Genomic DNA, 19,918 nt, shown 5'->3' on the forward strand with positions numbered 1-19,918 from the left:
TATACTCGGTAAACAATAACTCCCCATTTCTCCTTCCCCCCAGTTCCTGGAAACCACCATTCTACATTCTGTCTCTATGAAGTTGACTTTTCTTAGAACCTCATATTAGTGGAACCTGTAGTGGAATATCTTGAATAAATTTATTTTTATTGCCTCTTTACTAACATAGGCCTTTACCCTCTGTCTAGAAAACTCTCATTTATAGTAATAATTTTTCAATTTTAATGATAAAACATTCTATTAGGATCCTTAGGAAATGCAATTTACTTTTGGTAGTACTTATGTTTGGAAATTTAAACACTATTACAAGGCATTTTTAAGAGATACAGTTTGAGCTAATGTCATTGGTCATTTGGTTATTTGCTTTTCTGTCATTAATCTTGCTCTTGGATTATATGGCATGTTTCATACTTGGTGGCTTTGAAGAAAATAGAAAAGAACAAATAAATCAAATAGTTATATAATACTATTGTTTTTGTCTTGATGCTCTGTGGAGAAACTGTACTTGGTTTAACGTGGTGCTCATACAAGCCATTGTAAAAGTGAAGAAATAAGAACCAGCTGGTTTTGTGGAACAGAATTTGCAAGCCATTAAAAATGAAGACATTCTCTATCATTTTATTATCTTGATGGCAAATACATCACCAAAACCTGAATTAGACTTTTAGTCATCTTCGACCCATTTTTTTTTCCAGTAAAGGGAGTTTAGAGAAAACATTGGGGAGAAATGAAAATCAGTAAGGACTTGTGGGATGTACAGTGAGGGAACAGATAATGTCAGGTAAATGATTATTTGGAAATGAAATAGTTTCTTCCTTGAACAAGATTGTTTACTGTTTTCTTCATTGTGGAACAGATTAAAATGTGGTAATATTCTTCTGTCGTTGAATTGCTGCCACACATATTTGGGTCCCACGAAACTATGGCCTGGGTTTTGGTGAATTGCTTCGTATGCATTTTAGATTAAAAGATGTATGACAATTCACGTTTCTGCAGTCTTGAATAATATTTATATTAACATTTATAATGGTAATACTTTTCAATTATGAACTAAAGAAGTTATAAGTTAGGGAAGATATTAACGTAGAAATAGTTTTGTTTGATTTCTCAAATGCTTTGTAAAACACCATTCATTATAATTAAGCTGTATCTCAAATATAGTTGCTAATGAACCATTTTGCATATTGTAGTTTAGTAAATTTTTTCAAAAGTTCATATTCTTTAAATAACATTGTATAGTTCATGCTCAATAGGTAATCTTGCATGTGGTATTTTATAGAAATGTATGGATTGAAAAGCATATTTAAAATTTGTCATTAAAAAAATAACACGTAGCTTGAATGAAAAAGAAGAGGCAATATTGCGTAGTTAGAGTAGCCTAGAAAGGATACTCTACTAACTCAGAATATTTATTCTGAGAAATTTCAAACCTACTTTAACGTTGAAATAACAATGTAAAGTATACCTACATACCTTCCAAATATGTGAAATATTTGTTAACATTTTCTACTTTTATACACATCATACTTTCTATATGTGTATATGTGTATTTGTGTATATTTCCATAAATATATGTATTTGTGAATAATATATATACATTATTATATAGTGTTATATGTTACATAGTATATAATATACAATATGTGTGATTTATGTATAGATAATATATTATATATGTATAGATATATAAAATTGTCTGTTTTGCTAAATCTTTTGAAAATTAAGTTGTATATACTATGACACTTTGTCTCTAAACAATAAGGACATTTTCATATGAAGCACAATATCACTAAGCTATCTTCAGTGCCTGGGGCCAACGCTCAGACCAACTGAGCCACTGGCTGCAAGAGGGGGAGGGGGAGAGAAGGGGGGGAGAAACAGATGGTTGCTTCTCCTGTGTGCCCTGACCGAGAATCAAACCTGGGATGTCCATACGCTGGGCCAATGCTCTATGCACTGAGCTAATCAGCGAGAGCCAACAGTTGCTTTGAAAATCACAAATTCTGGATTTTTTTATTGTTTCCTCATGGTGTCATTTATCTTGTTCTTTCGTCCCTGTGTGCCCTCTCAGCTGGAAGATAGGTCAGAAAGCTTGCTTTGGTTAAGGTTTGACTATTTGGGGCATAAACTTCATAGGTAATTCTTAGAACTTTATATACTGCCCACAAAAATTAGAGGATATTTCAAAATGAATATGAAGCAATAAAATATCCCCTAATTTTTGTGAGCAGTATATTTAATTAAATCAGGACCCGTGGAAGGCTTTCAAAGTGGTCTGTGATAGCGATAGGAAATTAAGAGTTAATTTCTGGTGTCACTGATGCTAAGTCTGATCACTGTGTAGGATCCTGGATGGAGAATCCCTCCGGAGTTTCAGTCAGGTAGTAGCTCCAGCACTGGACAAGGATGATGGAAGTAAGAGTTAATGGTAGTGGAGCCATGACATATATATAAATGTACTTTCCAACACTGTGAATTCAGTGATCTAATTGGGCAATGAAGTAGTGGATGATTAGCCTTTTTAAATTTTGATTTGTTGTTTGGTTTAGTGAATTTGTGCTAGTATAATTAGTAAAGAACATAATAAAGTGCCCCATGATCAGTCAACACCATGGAAATGAACACTAGTGTGCCTTGATTAGAAAGCTCTCCTGGTTGAGAGATACTGGGTTGTGTTGAGTGCAGTGATCCCACATTACGGGCTCTCTCACATTTCTAAGGCTAAACTCTTAGGTAAGCAGTCAGCTATTTTGCAAACACCTCCACTCAAAAATGGACCATAAGCACTCCTCAATAAAGTTTAGAAAAGAAATAGATACATTCAACACAGACCCTAGAAGGCAAAATTATTTTGGGAGCTTATGTAAAATTTGGATGCCTTTATCCAATTCCACATCTTCTGTATCAGATTCCATGGCGGAGGCCTGTCAGAGACAGTATCACTATTTTGCAAAACCTTCCCAGACGATTTGCTTATGTCCTAAGGTTAGGAATGATTGGAGTGAGAAGAAATAACAATAGATGTGAGACTGATGATGATCGTGGAACTTCCTTGCTTTAATTTGCTTCAGACTGAAAGTTCTCTGAACTCTTTGCTTGGAAGGTTGTATTAAAATTCCATATATTAGAAACCTAACTAGGTACACTAAGGTGGCAATCTAGGGCAACCTACTTTGAAGAAAGAAGCATGCTGTGACCCTCTCTGTCATGAATAAATTGATATAGCATCCTTTTGTTTGTAATTTTTATGAAAAGGATTTAAAATAATTGAAACCTAGTGACCAAAATTATATCCTTGTGCCTTCCCTGCAGTTTGTGGTTTAGTGACTGGGCAAGAGTGACAAGAATTCATTGTACCACAGAATATTCTTTGTGAGTGATGCATTTGCTTCAGGGTGAAGTCTGATTACAAACGGAAGTGAAATGATGCTGTCTGTCCCCGTGTTCTGAGCTGCCAAGCTGGGAAGGAGATGAGGATCGAGGCTGCAGACACACATTGGTTAGATCTGAAGTCCTGAGGCCAAATTTGTTGGGACTGGGAAACAATCCTTGAGCCTAACCACTCAGAATGGGAACATTTAGATGCAGAATTTCCCATGAACTAGCTATACTAGGGTAAGCCAGTTAAAAACAAATAAAATTGCATTTTAATTTTGGAAAGGCTTGGCCTGTCTCCCTAGTTCGTGGAGGTCTTATATGGAAGTGATTGTAGAGCAATTTGCAAACAGAAAGTATTTTTAATACTATATTTTAGTTGCATTAGGAATAATGATTTACGTTGAAGGAATGAGTCAGACTTCACCCAGGCATTGAGATTGAGTTAGGCACATTCCCTGTCCAGTACTGGGAATATCTGAAAAAATAAAAAGAGTATGTAAATTTAGCTTATTATCATGTAAGTACTATGGGAATAATTGTACATAATTGGATTATTAGGAAGGAATTATGAGTGTGGGCAGATTTTTTTCCCCGTGGTTGGAGTGTTATACTAAATACAGCATAACTTTGGCAGTTTAAATGCAGTATTGGGACAAAAGGCACATGCTACCAAATCAGAATGACATTTGAAAATCACGTCAATATACAGCATTGACCTTCCAAGATACTTTAGATCCAATTCTGTTTCATCCAGATTATGCCTCTCCTTCTGCAGTCAGCAGTTTTTATTGAAAAATACAGCTCTATAAATACATTTATGTCCACTTACTAATCTGCACTAGCAAATGAGCTGGGTCATTGTCCGTGGTGATAAAGATCTAGAGTGGAAATGTGTTAAGTCCATAAATTTTGTTATGCACACTCAAAGTATTTGCCAGATATCCAGGATATTTAATAAAGATTGGTCCCTATGGGCTCTAGAGATGACTAATGAATATTGTCAGAATTAGCAAGTGCCATTTCTGTTCCATGTGTTTCCCATTGAAATGAGAGCAAGATGTTGTTGACCCTGGAAAAGTCTTAAGGGTTATTTTTCTTTTTATGAAGACCTTCCAATGAGGAATTCATGTCTGAAATCATGAAGCAGCGTGAGACAGGACTGAATCAGATTTTCCTAGCATTTTTGTATTGTGCCTGGTTTTGCTGGTATCACTCACAAGACGCTGTGTCTGCACCTACCCTGGGTCTTTGCATCCTCATCTATAAGATAATTCTATAGGCCACCTAGGCAAAATGAAGAGGCAAAACATATCCAAGCAGTGTTGAAGAGAGGACTTTAAATTAAAATTCATGTTTCTTTATGGTTTTTAAAGATCGAAATCACATGCCAACAGGAATCTTTTTGACAAAAGCACTGGCACTTGTCTCAATAAATTAAGAGGAAAAAACAGGAATACCCCTAAATTTTATTTCTCATTACCTAACATGGGAAGGTTTTAGTTATTATTTTTGAGTAGAAGATTACGTTGCTGTGATCTTTCCAGTCTCAGATTTAAGATATGTATAAGTCATAAAAATCTGGATGGCTGCTTCAGGAGTCTAAACATTTTTCATGCTAAAGGAATTCATCAGTAATGTACTCTGAATGTTGTATATAATAATGAAAAATTGGAGGCAATTTAAATGACACAGTAAGAAAATTATTGAATAAATTATTCTACAACTTGAAGGAAAATTATGCAACCATCAAAATCATATTTTGGAATAGTATTTAATTACATAAGAAAATGCTTTAGCTAATGCCAAGTGAAAAAGCAGCAGGATTAAAAACCGTATATTTAGTATAATTCATATTTGGGGTTAAAAATAAAACACACATAAAATGATATAAGAAAATATAATCAATATGTTATCAAGTTTTTTTAATGTCTAATGAAATGTAAGGGCTTTGGGAATAATTGTTTATAATTAGATTTTTTTATTTTCTTATTTATGTGTTACTGCCTTTTGTTAATTGTCTGAAGTAATTATTTTTGAATCAAAAGAAATACATGATAAAATATGAAAATAGAAAAAGAAAGTATTAAATGCCTACAGGCAGTATTTGGAAGAATTGAGCAAAAGAAAGAAAGATGACTTTAGCATTATACTTTGTCCAAGTAGTTAACTGCATTTAAGAGCATTTTTGTTGCAAACTGCCATGGTATTGAGTGACTTTTTCTTTACTGACAGGATGAAATGAAGGCAGAGATTTTATTCAACAGCTCAAGCACTTAATTTTTGTATTCTTGTTTGAATTCAGTATCTATGGAAGAAGATCATAGATTTTCTATAGATTTCGCATTATAAAGAATCTTAAAATATACCTAGAATTTGTCTATATAAAAGTAAAAATTAATCCATGGGGTAAAAAATTACATAAACAAAAAGACAAACTGAAATGTCTGACAATAGGGCTGGAAAAGTGGGTGGGGCCAGAGCACGTGGAGACTTGAGGGGAACAAACGTCTAATTCTTGCTGGTACTGTAATGAAGAGTTGTCCTTAGTAAATTGCATGTCTGTGTCCCATGAGCTACTTAGAGAAAGAAATAAGAAAATGAAAATGAAAACATAACCAGTGGTTTCATTGGCACACCCTGTGATTTTCATAAAACTGTAGACTTCAGTGGTGAAAGGAACTTACTGAGGTCATTTAGTCCATCCCAAGACTCACAGGAAACACTAGCATTCTATCTGTTTCTATGTACTTCCAAAATGACACCAGGAAGCATTGCCATGTTGGGTAGTGGACGGGAGCCCGTGAGTCTTGCCACAGCCCAGCCTCCCTTATCAGTTGAAGCCACTATAGGACAGAAAAGGGTATTATGGCCCTGATTTTTTTCATAGGAGAGTGAGAACAGCCTTTGGTCTTCTGTTCTCACTACATGTTTTTCTTGTTTGTTGGTTGCTGAATCCAGATGGACTTTCTCCCTTTAGGAAAAAGAAATATGGGTCTTGTATTTGGAAATTCTCCAGTGGCCTCAGCTTATTCCTGCTTGCTTTACGATGGTCCTTTTGCCCAGAGATAACAATGATTTCAGACCAGTGTCCTTACTTTTTATTTTAAATACCTGATGTCTTTTATGTGGCTAAATTAAAAAAAAAAATCTTTTTTGGTTGTTTGCTTGTTTCTTGTATTTGAAATAAGATGGACTCAACCCAGAAGAAACAGGTAACCATTTCTTTTGTTTAAGGAACTCCCAGGGGGTTTCAGTGTTGGCTCATTGAAAGTTTTGAAATTCTTTGCTTTCTCCAACTTGAAGAATAATAGACTGTAAGCTCTGTGAGGGCAGGGGTTTTGTCTCCTAACCACGGAAGCACCTATATCAAACATGAGGCTGATTCATGGACTGTAGGCAGTGATGCATTTTCTTCCGTGAATGAATATGTAATAATACTATTGTTATATTTGCATAGCACATCACAGTTGTGTTGTTAGCTCATCTTATCCTCACAACATCTTCCAAATGGGTAGGAACTGATGTTTATATTCCCATCTTGTCGGTGAGGAAAATGGGGTTCAGCAGTGGAATGGTCTCCCCACGGCTTCATATGAAGTCAGTGATTTGTGGTTCCATTCCTGAAGACCGTTTCCCTGTTTGGCATTTAAGCAAGATGGGGCACAGCTGTTCCTCTGCATGAAGGTTCTTGGTTTTCTGGATTTTCACGGAGTTCTCCTTCTTTTATTTCCAGATTACAGGACAGGCCCTTGTTTTACTGTGGTCAGCAACCAGATGTGCCAGGGACAGCTCAGCGGCATTGTCTGCACAAAAACTCTCTGCTGCGCCACGGTCGGCCGAGCCTGGGGCCACCCCTGTGAGATGTGCCCTGCTCAGCCCCACCCCTGTCGCCGTGGCTTTATTCCGAACATCCGCACGGGAGCTTGTCAAGGTAAACCCCAGGCTGGTGGAGTTATGGATGGGTTCGTCTTTGCTCTGGAGAGCCATTCTCCAACCGAGTTGGAGAGAATGGAAAAGCGGCGTCAGAGACAGAACTTCACGATTTCGCTGATGGCATCATACCCAACATAGGCATTAGAAGCGTGGCTCGGGGGAGAGCAGCTGGTCGCCCTGGATTTTTCCTTGCCAGCAGTTTCTCCTTCGGACTCCGGAGATGTTTCCATGAGGTGCTATGAGTCTAGTTCCAGCAGTGCTGCATGCTATAGACACAAAGTAAAATTTGTGAACAGGGTAGCTTGTTTTTCTTGATTTTCCCCCCTTCCTTTGAAATCCTTGGAGTTCTTCTGTCTCATAGGTTGTACTTAGTTGACCTGAAGAAAGTGCATCTCTTTCCATTTTACGTGCTACATTATACTTTTTTTTTTTAAGTCAGGAATAAATTAGGATTTTAAATATCCCCAGATGTCGCTCGTTTGCTCCTTCTCCTGCCTCCCATAGAAGCCCTTACTCTGCTTTTGGCTTTTACTCCCGTTCTTCCAGCTGTACAAATTCTTTCATTGTCTGGCTGTCTGGAAGGAAACAGGAGGAAGTGAGCAGAGGCAGCCCTGCACTAAACTGATGGCACTGGAAACTCCCAGGCCGTATCTATTTCTTTAGACCTCCTTAGTGCTATCTTAGCAAGTTGCAATATTTGCAGAAAAGCCAGGGTATGTTTTTCTGAGGTGATAAGAGACTAGTTTGGTTTTGTTCTATATGTTTAATCTAAGGACAATATGCAATACCACAGCACTTAAGTTTAATCACACAGTTCCGGGGGTCTCCATCAAACTATACTTCAATAAAGTCCACTACCAGTAAACACTGTTGGTGCTCCCCCCCCCCCCCCCCCCGCTTCTATGTTTAATGTACAAGAATGCCTTTGAACACATCCACCTCAGTGTCAGAAACAGCAAGAAGTCACTTAGAAACCCTAGAATTACAAAGGAGTCAATTGTATTTTGTAAGATAAAGAGTAAATTTAGTTCCCCTTTTCTTTGGTGCCTTCTGATTTTTCTCATCCTTAGAAACTCCCAATGGATTTTGAAGAAATTCTTGGTCTTAGTGTTCTGAAGTCAGCTAGTTGCCATGATCTCACCGACTGACCAGAGGGCCAGAGTTTGAGTGCCCAGCAGTTCGTCAGTGAGTCAGAGGCTGAGATGCTAAGATAATCTGGAGGAAGAGAATAAAGACGGAGAGAAAAGAGCTATTGATCTTTAGCTTTGCACTTCATTTTATACAATCTGGACTTTTCCAGCATTTTCTTTCTGTCCCTTCTTGACTCTGCTATTCAACAGCCAAGAAAAAAAAGTATCTTATAAAAAAAAATGGTGAAAAGCCATGGATTCAAAAAGGTAGTGGTATAGTGTTGCCGCTCTGAGAATGAAATTCTTTATCTTTTATCCCTGCCAGGATTCTGTTCTCAGCCTGGGGCTCTGTCTCCTTGCGAGTGTTTTAGTCTCTGGGCCAGATGTAAGGGGCTGTGGGCAAACGGGGTCATCAGGGAACCTGTTCTGCCTTCATCTTTGGAATGGATAACCAGTCGAGAAGTGCCCTCATTGATTTTTCCTCTTGGCCCCAAAAATCACAATCAACAAGACTCCTTAGTTTTCCTTCTATGTTCAATCTTCATTTTAATAAACATATTCAGCCTATCAATTGATTGGAAAATTCTGGTCTAAGACAAAACTGAGATCAGCTATCACACATAATTTAATTATATTTCACATACAGTCATTAATTTGTGGCCAGGATATTCCATTTAAAACATGAAGCGACACCTTTATACCAAAGTAAATTTTTTTAATGTCCCTTTCCGTGTGTGCTTGCTTTCCTCGAAGACATCAGTCTCTTACTTCATTCACACAATGAAGAGTAAAACTAAAGAGCATATTAGGCTTCCAGTTTTCTAAAACAGTACCCAAAGCAGAGGAAGACATGTTAGACTGCTCTCTGGGGCTCTTTATAGTAGCAGACTCCTGCATGTTACGGTTAAAGAGATGGACAGAGTGTACATGCACTCTCCGTGTCTTTCTGTACTGAATGTAAGGAGCCTGGAGTGATTACCTTTGTTCCTGGAAGGTTTATATTTGAGGTTCTGTGGAGGATCCACAGGTATATATATTCCTTGGCTGCTGGGGATACAGTAGTGAACAAAATGGACGAAGAACCTGAGTCAAATACTTTATAAAGCAAACCTATGTCACCTGGTGATTGGTCTTATGGAGAAAAGTAAGCAGAGTAACTAAGGAGGGTGGTGAGTGATGGAGGGCTGGCTGTTGCTATTTATTAGACTGGTCAGGGAAGGGTCCACTTCTGAGTGCCTTTGGAGCAGAGACCTGATGAATGGGCCCACATGAGCCATGCAGCTGTTTGGAGGAAGAATAGTCCAGGCAAGGAGGCCACCACCGCAAAGCCCTGAGGCAGGTGCATCCTTGGTGTATTTGAGAACAGGCAAGGAAGCCAGTGTGGATGGAGAGGCGTGAGGGAGGGTGGAGTTTAGGGGATGAGATCAGAAAGTAGAGGGGTCAGGTAGGATTTTCTAGGCTTAATGTGGATTTGAGTTTAGAGCTGAGGTGGACATGGTCTGACTTTGAAGGGTTCTCTCTCTCTGCTGCTCTGCCAGCAAGGTGGAGCCATCTGGGATTGCTCTCACTTTTCAGCCGAACTTGTCTGCGTTGTTTAAGTGTTCTTGCACAAGACAGTTCTACAGAATGCAAGGTGAACATTTTGCATGTAATTTATATAACACCATTAACTGTCTTGTGACTGAGTGATCTTATTTAAGTAAATTTTATTTTAACTGAATTGTCCAATACAACTCAAAGACAGTTTTGCTGAAGAAATGTGTTGCATTTTGCTTCTGAGGGTTTTTGGAATAATTAATTTTTATAGTCAGCGTTTTTGTTTTTTTTTGTCACTGTATCTTTACTTTGTACTTTGCAGCACACATGATAAAACCCCCAAAAGTTAGTATAAGTAGTTTTCTTGACATGAGGGAAGATGGAAGAATAAAGAATACTTCTGACTTCTTATAGAAAACATTATAAGAACATTTTATATGAATCAATGAATTTTGTATAAATTAATCTCTCTCTCTCCTAAATCTGACAGATGTGGATGAATGCCAGGCCATCCCTGGGCTCTGTCAAGGAGGAAATTGCATTAATACTGTTGGGTCTTTTGAGTGCAAATGCCCTGCTGGACACAAGTTTAATGAAGTGTCACAGAAATGTGAAGGTAAGAAATATCAGGCTTTGCAGTTAAGGGGAGGAAGGGCAAGTAAAACCCAAATCAATGACAAGTTTTTTGTAAATTGTTCCTAATTCCTTCTATTTTGGTCATCCCTGTAAATATGTAAATATAATACTTTTAACCAGGACCTGACCAAGTGGTTGCACAGTGGTTAGAGCATCTGCCTGGGACACTGAGGACACAGGTTCAAAACCCCGAGGTTGCTGGCTTGAGCGCAGGCTCTACCAGTTTGAGTGCATTAAGCGTGAGGTCGCTGGCTTGAGCACGGAATCATAGACATGATCCCATGGTCTCTGACTTGAGCTCAAAGATCGCTGCTTGAAGCTCAAGGTCACTGGCTTCAGCAAGGGGGCACTGGCTCAGCTGGAGTCCCCCCCACCCCCCTTTCATGGTATATATGAAAAAGTAATCAATGAACAACTAAGGTTCCAAAACTATGAGTTGATGTTTCTTATCTCTCTCCCTTCCTGTTTGTCTGTTCCTGTCTATCCCTATCTCTCTCTCTTGCAAAAAAAAAAAAAAAAAAAAAAAAAAAAAAGAAAGAAAGAAAGAAAAAGAAATCTTAGCAGGAATAATATGCCTTTGTGTTGTTGAACCAGAAAAACCCTGCAGATTTTTCCACTTTTACAGAACCAAAATAAGAGGTCCATCTGAATAAAATTAAATATTAAAACATGAAATATTTTGGAGCCAATATTTGGGTTAAAATGTTCAAGACACATGTTTTTGCATAGTTCTGGAGATATTAACTTAAATTTGATCATTACATATTATACAAAATAATGTATCTTCTGATGTTTTTCTAGTTTTGCTTTTTTTTTTTTTGCTTTTTTTTTAAAAGAGATCTCTCAACTCATTTATTCTCTAGCTACAGATTTAGAATTTTTTTTCTGCCTGTCAAATGGCCACTTTTTTATGGTAATCAAGCAAAAATAACTTGAGGTAGATTGATTTATTTGCATTTAGTTTATAGATTGAGCTCCTAAAAATATATATGCACTGAGAATGTGTTTATATTTACCACTACTGCTGTATGCCAAGAGGCCTGGCCTCCAAGTGTAATAAATACTTCTTTTTTATGAGAGGGTAACATCCAGGAAATAGGCAGGCAGCACCGAACACTTTTTTTTTGGTGAGTGCGTGTACCTTATATGTACTATCTGACAGTCATGTGACCCTGTTCTCGAGGCTACACCTCTGCTCAAGCTCAGCAGAGAAAACTTTCATTCTCAACTCACTCCACCTGGTGTGATACGAGGTTTTATTTAGATACATGCACTCTTATTGAAAGCGTTTGCTGTTGTTTCTATCTGCCTAAACCCTAGCAATGAGAAATAATTTGTTCTAAGTCATTTGGGCGTGGATCATCAATCTTTGTTGATCGATGGGAGAGTCCATGGCCACGGTATATCGTTCATATGAGAGACAGATTTAAATTTGAGATGCAGTTTATATAAGAAGTTTAATATCGATTTGCCCTGAAACTGAATAATCTAACTCTGATACACTTAACCTTTAAGGGTTTGAGTTGTTTTTAAGTTATTTATCATTATAAAATTGATAGTGATACATTCTTGAACATGCTATAAACAGTTGCAGTAACTGTGAAAAATATTTATTCTTTCTAAAGAAGTAGGACTTCTAAATGTTTTAAATTTCAAAGAACAATAAAGTTGACTCTCTGGAGGCCAGTGTATTGTTAGAAGTTTTATTGTAGGTTAAGTTAGAAGAAGAGAATGTTGAAACTGAAAGGGGCAAGGGATTGCCTATTCCCACACTTTCACAGTAGAAATTAAGGAACTGTGTCTTGGATATGTTAAGTGCCCAGTCTGAGGTCACTCAGATAGTACTGAAATTTACTTCTTTGAATTGGCACCCTAGCACTTATATTGTCTTCTTTCCTAGATGTAAGGCATTACCTCTACTTTAACAACTATGTTTCCTAATGTTTCAAACTAATTCAAATATTCTGGTATAGATTTTTAGGTATTATCATACTTATCTTTTTATGATATTAATACACTATTAAGGTTTATCACATGCAAAATTCACGTCAACACCGGCTGTGTCTTGCATTTTTAGGCTTTTTCGGATTAATATACATATATTCAGCTTCAACAGACAGAGTCAGCTTTAAGATAGGGAAATATGGTCCGTAGAACTTGTCCAGTCTATTTTCTTTTCTGGACTAGAATTTTTTCCTGCATCCCTTACCTCTCAGTCAGACCCATCAGTTAACATCAGTCAGGACAGATCACATTCTTTGGTTCTGAACTGGATAGAAAACAATCAGATGTAATATTCAGACTGAAAGAAAAATGATTTGAAGTCTTTCATCAATGCTAAGAGACCTATTATGGTGATGTATCTAATGGACCAGAAATTCAGTCTGAGAATTGCTTATTCCTTTTCCACAAACAGTTTCCCTCCAGCTACATACTGGAATCAGTAGCAAGATAAAAACGGAATACTTTTGGGAATCTTTCCTTCCTTCCTTCCTTCCTTCCTTCCTTCCTTCCTTCCTTCCTTCCTTCCTTCCTTCCTTCCTTCCCTCCCCCCTTCCTTCCTTCCTTCCTTCCTTCCTTCCTTCCTTCCTTCCTTCCTTCCTTCCTTCCTTCCTTCCTTCCTTCCTTCCTCTCTCTCTCTCTCTCTTTCTTTCTTTCTTTTCTCCTTCCTCCCTTCCTTCCTTCCTTCCTTCCTTCCTTCCTTCCTTCCTTCCTTCCTTCCTTCCTTCCTTCCTTCCTTCCTCTCTCTCTCTCTCTCTCTCTCTCTCTTTCTTTCTTTCTTTCTTTCTTTTCCCCTCCCTCCCTCCCTCCCTCCCTCCCTTCCTTCCTTCCTTCCTTCCTTCCTTCCTTCCTTCCTTCCTTCCTTCCTTCCTTCCTTCCTTCCTTCCTTCCTTCCTTCCTTCCCATTACTATTACATGAAATTCAGATGATGGCTTTTCCCCCATTCCTTTTTATTTTTCTATGCAAATTGATATTGGAAGAGAATATCTTGTTCATACTACACGTGCTCCGGCCTGGAGGCTGCTGTGGGCGTTGCTGCCCTGACTCACTCTGGTAGGAAAGTAATCAGAAAGTGCTCTGAGGATGCGTGGTGAGCTCAGTCCCCACCAGGCTCCTGCTCTTCCCCCTCTGCAGTGCCCCACGGTGGGGATGGCATAACTCTGGTCAGAGGATGATCTCCAGATGGCTAGTAGAAGGAACTCCAGACAATCTGGCCCACATCACTGAAAGGAGCAAGAGATGATCTATGAACCCTAGGAAGAGGATCAGCCACAGTGGGATTCTGTGCCCTTGGGGAAATTGTTCTGGCACCTTTGTCATTACTTCAGGTGGCTTTTTAAATGGAGCTTTCCCTTGACTTGGAGAGGAAATAACTGGGTACTGGAAGACCACAGTAATTAAAAAGAAAAAGACCAATTCGATAAAAAAAAATTGACTAGCAAATTTACAAGATGCTAACCTTCACTCCCTTTGTGATGGTGAAAGCAGCTTTTCATAAGATCTTTCTTTGGGAGAATTCTCCCTTCTTATTGATAGAATATTCTTATTTTCCCATAACTTAAAAAAAAAGTTATGTACCAAGTTTTGTATCAACACACACAATTTAGGTACATTTGAAATGTAACTAACAAGCTGAAGTGATTAAGTAATAATTATTAACTTTTTATAAATTTAAGAAGAAAAAGATTGAGATTTGTAGCTGTGATTTGAGAAAAAGGGAGAGTCCGTGGCCCCCTTCGTTGTTTTCTCTGACTCTAGAGGGTGCACACACAAAGAACACAGGTGTTTTCTTTTTGGAAACCAGGTCCGTAATTGTATATGTTACTGTGGGAGAAAATTAGGAAATAAAAAGTGTGATTAAAGGATTAAGTTTTATTTCTGGAAGTCCCTTGGATTCCTAATTAACCACTAATATTTTGGGATTTAGATTATCGCCAGCCCAGCCTTTAGCAATTATAATAACTCTGCATGATACGAAGGACTTTTTAAATGTAGCTCTTAAGTTTGTGCACTCCCTAACATGTGAGCCAAAAGTCTAAGACTTTCCTTCCTGAAATAATGGCATATTTATCTGATGGCTACTTGCGATTAGGGGCTCTTATCTCTCAGATGTCAAGGAGGATTCCAGGGGCTCCATCTTCTGCAGCTGGTTGTAGGCCCTTGATTCTCACTGTTCAAGGTCGCTGGCTCCCTAGATAGTTGCTGAACTAAATCTCTGTGGTAGAGACATAAGAACCCTGGAAATAAGTTAGGCCTGGCCCTGGTCCTGGTAATGTCCCTCACCCTCTGTGTGATCTTGGACAAGTTGATTAGCAGCTCTGAGTTACTTTAACTTTCCAATAAGGAGGTTGAACAAGGCAGTATCTGGGCTGCTTCTGGTTCCGCCATCCAGACTTCATCTTCACATTTATTACGTTCCAGTTGTGATCCGATTGCTGCATGAATGAGGAACGAGCAAGTTGGCTTGCCTGGGGTGACTATAAAGTAGTATGGCTGGTGTTCTTTACACATGACTTGAAGGATCAGCTTGTTTACTTTTTAGTCACATGTTTTTCACTAGATTTTTGTGTGTAATAAAGGCAAGTTCATCTCACAGGCTTGGTGACATTCATAATTTTTAATGTCACATTTTGCTTTTAAACAGCTGCCACAATTTTTTAGTGTATTTTTCTTACTCAGTGAATAATCCAGACAGTCCAGATCAGGTTAGCTGGTTCCCTTGTTCTTCACTCATGGCACATGTCCACGATCCTGGATGGAGCTCATGAATAGCCTAGTGTCCCGATGATACCTGTCCCAGAACCTGGACCAACCTTCATCCCGTCTGCCCCCAACTCCCTGCCCTCCTGCAAGAGGAGCCCCAGGGTAGGGAAATGGCTGAGGGACAGGAGTAGTACCAAGGGGGAGCTGATGAGACAGAGGGAAGTGAAGGAAGACAGAGAACAAAAGACAGGGCAGCAAATAGGGAAGGAGATGACCCACCACTTGAATCCCTTCTCAGTTTCACAGCAAGAAGTCAACAATGGCACAGGCTACTTCCCAGCAGTTCTGTGTCTCCCTCCCGCCCCAAGGAAACAGGGAAAGTGTCCAGAGCCCAGAAGGAGCTCTTCCCAGCCAAGCCACATGACTTACCAGGCCCCTGAAACTGACTTACTTTCATGGCTGGCATTTGATACAGACTGGCTTACAGAAACTGAGAAAGCCACTTCTCTCAGACTCTCTCCTACATGGGATCCCTGAAATGCTCTTAAAAGGAGACAAACACAGAGTAGTGATGAGAGCCTAGAAAAACAAGAAATTAGCATGAATGAGTTTCAGAATATAAGCGATTCCAATTCAGATGCTTTGTTCCAGCCTTTTGCTATCGGGGACTTCCACTATGAAACCGGAACTCTTGCCTTCATGGCTATGAAGCAATGGGACTGGAGAAGCAGGGTGTGCAGGAACACAGGAAGGCCCTAGACACGTGAAGGAGACACGTTGTGTCACTGAGGTGAGGACACTGAAGGGCATTCAGAGCCACTTAAACTTTATCAAATTGAACACTATGGCCTGGTAGTTTTATCTTGATCTGTGTGAAAATTAGGTAGGTTCCTATTACAGTGTGTTTTCTAACTTGTTGACCTTGAGAACTCACACTAAAGTGGAAACACCACCCCTCTCCAGCCCAAGGCAGCGGAGACTTGGGTTTAATATCACTTTATAAACGAACCTCTTTGCTCTTACTTTAAGTACTATTCATGTCAGTTTTCTGAAGGCCTGCTGGGCACCAGAATTACAGAAATCAGGTCCTATGATCATACCTCTAAGTGAGAATTAGATGAGTTGGCACACATAAAACATCTAGACAATGCCCACTCTGTAACTGTTAACTCATTATTGTTAATTGTTGTGATAACTTTCAGTGAAGAGTCCACTCTAACCTAGCCAGCATGTGGAAGATGTTTCCTCCATCCTGCCAAATTATTTCTGGTTCTCAAATAACATTTTTTTAATATATATAAAATAAGCTCTTTAGATATTGATATATATTAAGTGTTCTTTTTTTTTTCTTTCTTTCTTTTTTAAGAGAGTAGAGGGAGAGACAGAGAGAGGGGAGAGACAGAGAGAGAGAAGGGGGGGAGGAGCTGGAAGCATCAACTTCCATATGTGCCTTGACCAGGCAAGCCCAGGGTTTCGAACCGGTGACCTCAGCATTTCCAGGTTGACGCTTTATCCACTGCGCCACCACAGGTCAGGCCAGTATTAAGTGTTCTTAATAAGAATGGTAGCAATCACTTATGCTAACAGGTAAAAAAAAAAATTTCTTTTAATAGACACTATCTCCCCACAGGATCTTTAATAGATATTATATGACTTAGACATTAACATTTAGGGACACTTCGAGAAAGGTACATTCCTCTTAACACCTCTGTGTTCGGTTGCATCCTCCTCTATCCTTGAATGAAGTTGTTGAATCCTCAAGGCTCCTTCATATACTTGTTTGGCTTTTTATAGGTTATAAGTAAGGGTATGGCTGTAAATAAAGAGGATCAAAGTTAAAGAACCATCTTCAAATGTGCCTTGAGATGTTATGCCAGTTCTAGAACCTTCAGATCTGTCCTTGGCTGTTTGTCTGCCTGACTTTACTGACTCCAGTGAAATTTATCTCTGTGGGGAGAGAATATGCACCTTTACCATTACACAACTTCACAATGACAGTGCTGTTTATGTTCTCACTGGCGTTAGTATAAGCAGTGAAATATTGTTTGGTTTAGCCTCTAACCCAGCAAGGAAGAATGGGGATTTTGCTTGTAAAAAGGTTAAACTGCACATAAGCAGTGTCTCTGCTGCCATTCTGACTAACAGGGTGAACTTGAGTCAGAAGATACATGAATCTGGCCCACTTAGAACTCTACTTACTTTTATAAGTGAAGAGCAGTACTTAAACTGGAGAATAAATGTTCTTATTTTTAAGCTTGAATGCTTTCTGAATGCCAACAGCATTAGTCTGGCCATTGCAGTACTCCCAGGATATTTGGGTCAGACCACCCTCTCCCTAGGTCAGTGTGGAAAACCCCACTTACCTTAGAGAAGAGGTCATATGGGTACTCTGCACCCTGAGTTCACTTGTAGCCTATGCAGGAAGTACTCAACTTCCTATCTCTCAATGGTACCACAACTACCAACAACTGTCATTGTCTAATTCTGGCTCTTGAAAAGCTCCTCTTGAAGGAATGGTCAGATTTGTTCCAAGTGGCCCCAGGCCCTAATAGCTAACCCTGCCTATGGCCTCAGTCAACCCTACAGGCAGTTGGGGAATTGTGATGTTCAGAGTTGTCCCCGTGGGGTGAGATGAGCAGACCATTATCTGTCCTCCACAGTCAGGCATTGGGTGTGGGTCCCTGGGAGAGGTATAGCCTCGGGTGAGATGTCTCTCTTCTGCTGGGGTAGTCCAGGCAAGATCCTGAGGGTGGGGGCTGCCTGCTGACAGTACCCCTAGTGCTGGGACAAATCCTCCATGGAGGGTTCTGGTTGGAGCGTCCCAGTGTCCACCACAGTTCTCCTGCCAAACCCACAGAAAACCATCATCATGGTGACCTGAGCCCCCCTGAAAACACCACATTGGCCAAGTCTTGTTCAGTACTCAGATCACATGGTCTTCTCTGTAGGATTTCAGTAAGTGCTTTGTGGAAAATCAGATTAAAATGAAACACAGGAACTGATGCAGGATATAGAGTACATAGAAAGGAAGCTCAACTCAATGCGAACCATAGAGAGACAGGGAAATCCATTTTAAAATAAATGACATTCAGAACGTTTGCATTCTGTAGTTAGTGAAACAGCAATACAGAGTTTTAGATTTTAAAGGGGAAGTTACTTTTACTCTAATAACCTGAATTTGGTAAATTCCTTAGTTAACCCCGTGTTAAGAGGAAAAGTACTCACATTTTGAATTGACTATTTCATGTGCAGCCTTCGTTCTGTAAAGATTGTTGTTTCTGGCGACGTAATTTGACTGTTACATCTGAATCCTTGAAATGACAAACCATTTTCTATGGTGTTCTATGAATACTGAAACTCTTCTTCATGTTCCAGATATTGATGAATGCAGCACCATTCCTGGAGTCTGTGATGGGGGCGAATGTACAAACACCGTCAGCAGTTACTTTTGCAAATGTCCCCCCGGTTTCTACACCTCTCCTGACGGTACCAAATGCATAGGTAGGTTTCATTGTAAGCAGCATACCTAAGTTCTGTAAATCAATTCTAATATGAGCATCTTTCTAAGCAAGTCTGTTAAGAGGGACATATAATTTTTCAAAATGTACATTAATGGAAATCTTTTAAACAGTCAACCACCCTCTTAAAGAACAGAGACACCCTGTGGTCTTGTTTTGGGATTTTTTGCCTCCCATAAAGGGAGATGGACCCTATGCTATCCTCAGTCTATAAATTAACTCTTCGGTTATTCAAGTGTCGAACCTTGAGGCCATCCTTAACTCCTCTCTCGTTTGACCCCTGTGTTCAGTCATTTTCTAGGACCTATGTTAATTTAGGTCTGAAGGTTTGCCATAATCTTTTAATTGGTCTCCCTGCTTTCTGGCTTCTCTATAATTTATCTTGTCAGATTTATCTTCCTAAAATAGTACTTCGATTAAATCTCTCTCTAGCTCGAAAACCTTTGGTAGTTTTCCATTAGAATTTGGAAATTGCTACTCGTCAGTCCCGTGGGTCCTTTAGGTGCTGCAGAGCCCCCCAGAGCCACGAGGGCTGGAGAGGGGGCTGTGACAGTGGGGAGGCTGAGTGGACCGGCTCCTGCTCCCACCCAGCCCCCACAGCCACACGCTCCGGGCAACTCTGCTCTTAACCAGTTGGATGTTAAGCTTCCATGAAAAGAACAATTGTATAAGGTATCTGTTCTTAAAAAACAGATTTGACAACTGCCGGATTTAACAATTACTAAGACTCCTTTCAAAGTACTTTACTCTAGAATAAAGCTCAAGCTCCAGAGTGCTTGCTCTCTGGCGCCTCCCCACCTTGCTAACTTGTCAGCACAGCCCCGGCTTCTTCCCCTCAGACAGGCCCTTCGTTTGCTTTCCTTCGTGCCTGTAATCATACATGTTGCACCCACCACTCACGGATACCCTTCTTCTCAGCTCAAGCCCCTTTCACGCTGCTTCTCACGTTCTCTTTGAAGATGACCCAGATCAGCTTACCTGAGGACATGCTTCTCATCAGTGGCCTTATAGGGAAATTCTATGTCGGCCTGTTTTTAATCTCCCTAGTTAAGTTGCAGGCTCCTCCTTAAAGACTAGTAACT

The 19,918-nt window shown here is 39.5% G+C and overlaps 1 protein-coding gene across 1 annotated transcript in view; it reads left to right on the forward strand.

Annotated features, from left to right (window-relative positions):
- Positions 1 to 19,918, forward strand: part of FBN1 (fibrillin 1) — a 250,417-nt gene that overhangs the window by 111,073 nt on the left and 119,426 nt on the right. The window contains exons 7-9 of the mRNA XM_066344305.1: positions 7,112 to 7,309; positions 10,468 to 10,593; positions 18,694 to 18,819. Of these exons, the coding sequence (XP_066200402.1) occupies positions 7,112 to 7,309; positions 10,468 to 10,593; positions 18,694 to 18,819 (450 nt within the window). The remainder of the gene's footprint in view (positions 1 to 7,111; positions 7,310 to 10,467; positions 10,594 to 18,693; positions 18,820 to 19,918) is intronic.

This window comes from Saccopteryx leptura, chromosome 6 (assembly GCF_036850995.1).
Source record: "Saccopteryx leptura isolate mSacLep1 chromosome 6, mSacLep1_pri_phased_curated, whole genome shotgun sequence".
NCBI classification, from domain to species: Eukaryota; Metazoa; Chordata; class Mammalia; order Chiroptera; family Emballonuridae; genus Saccopteryx; species Saccopteryx leptura.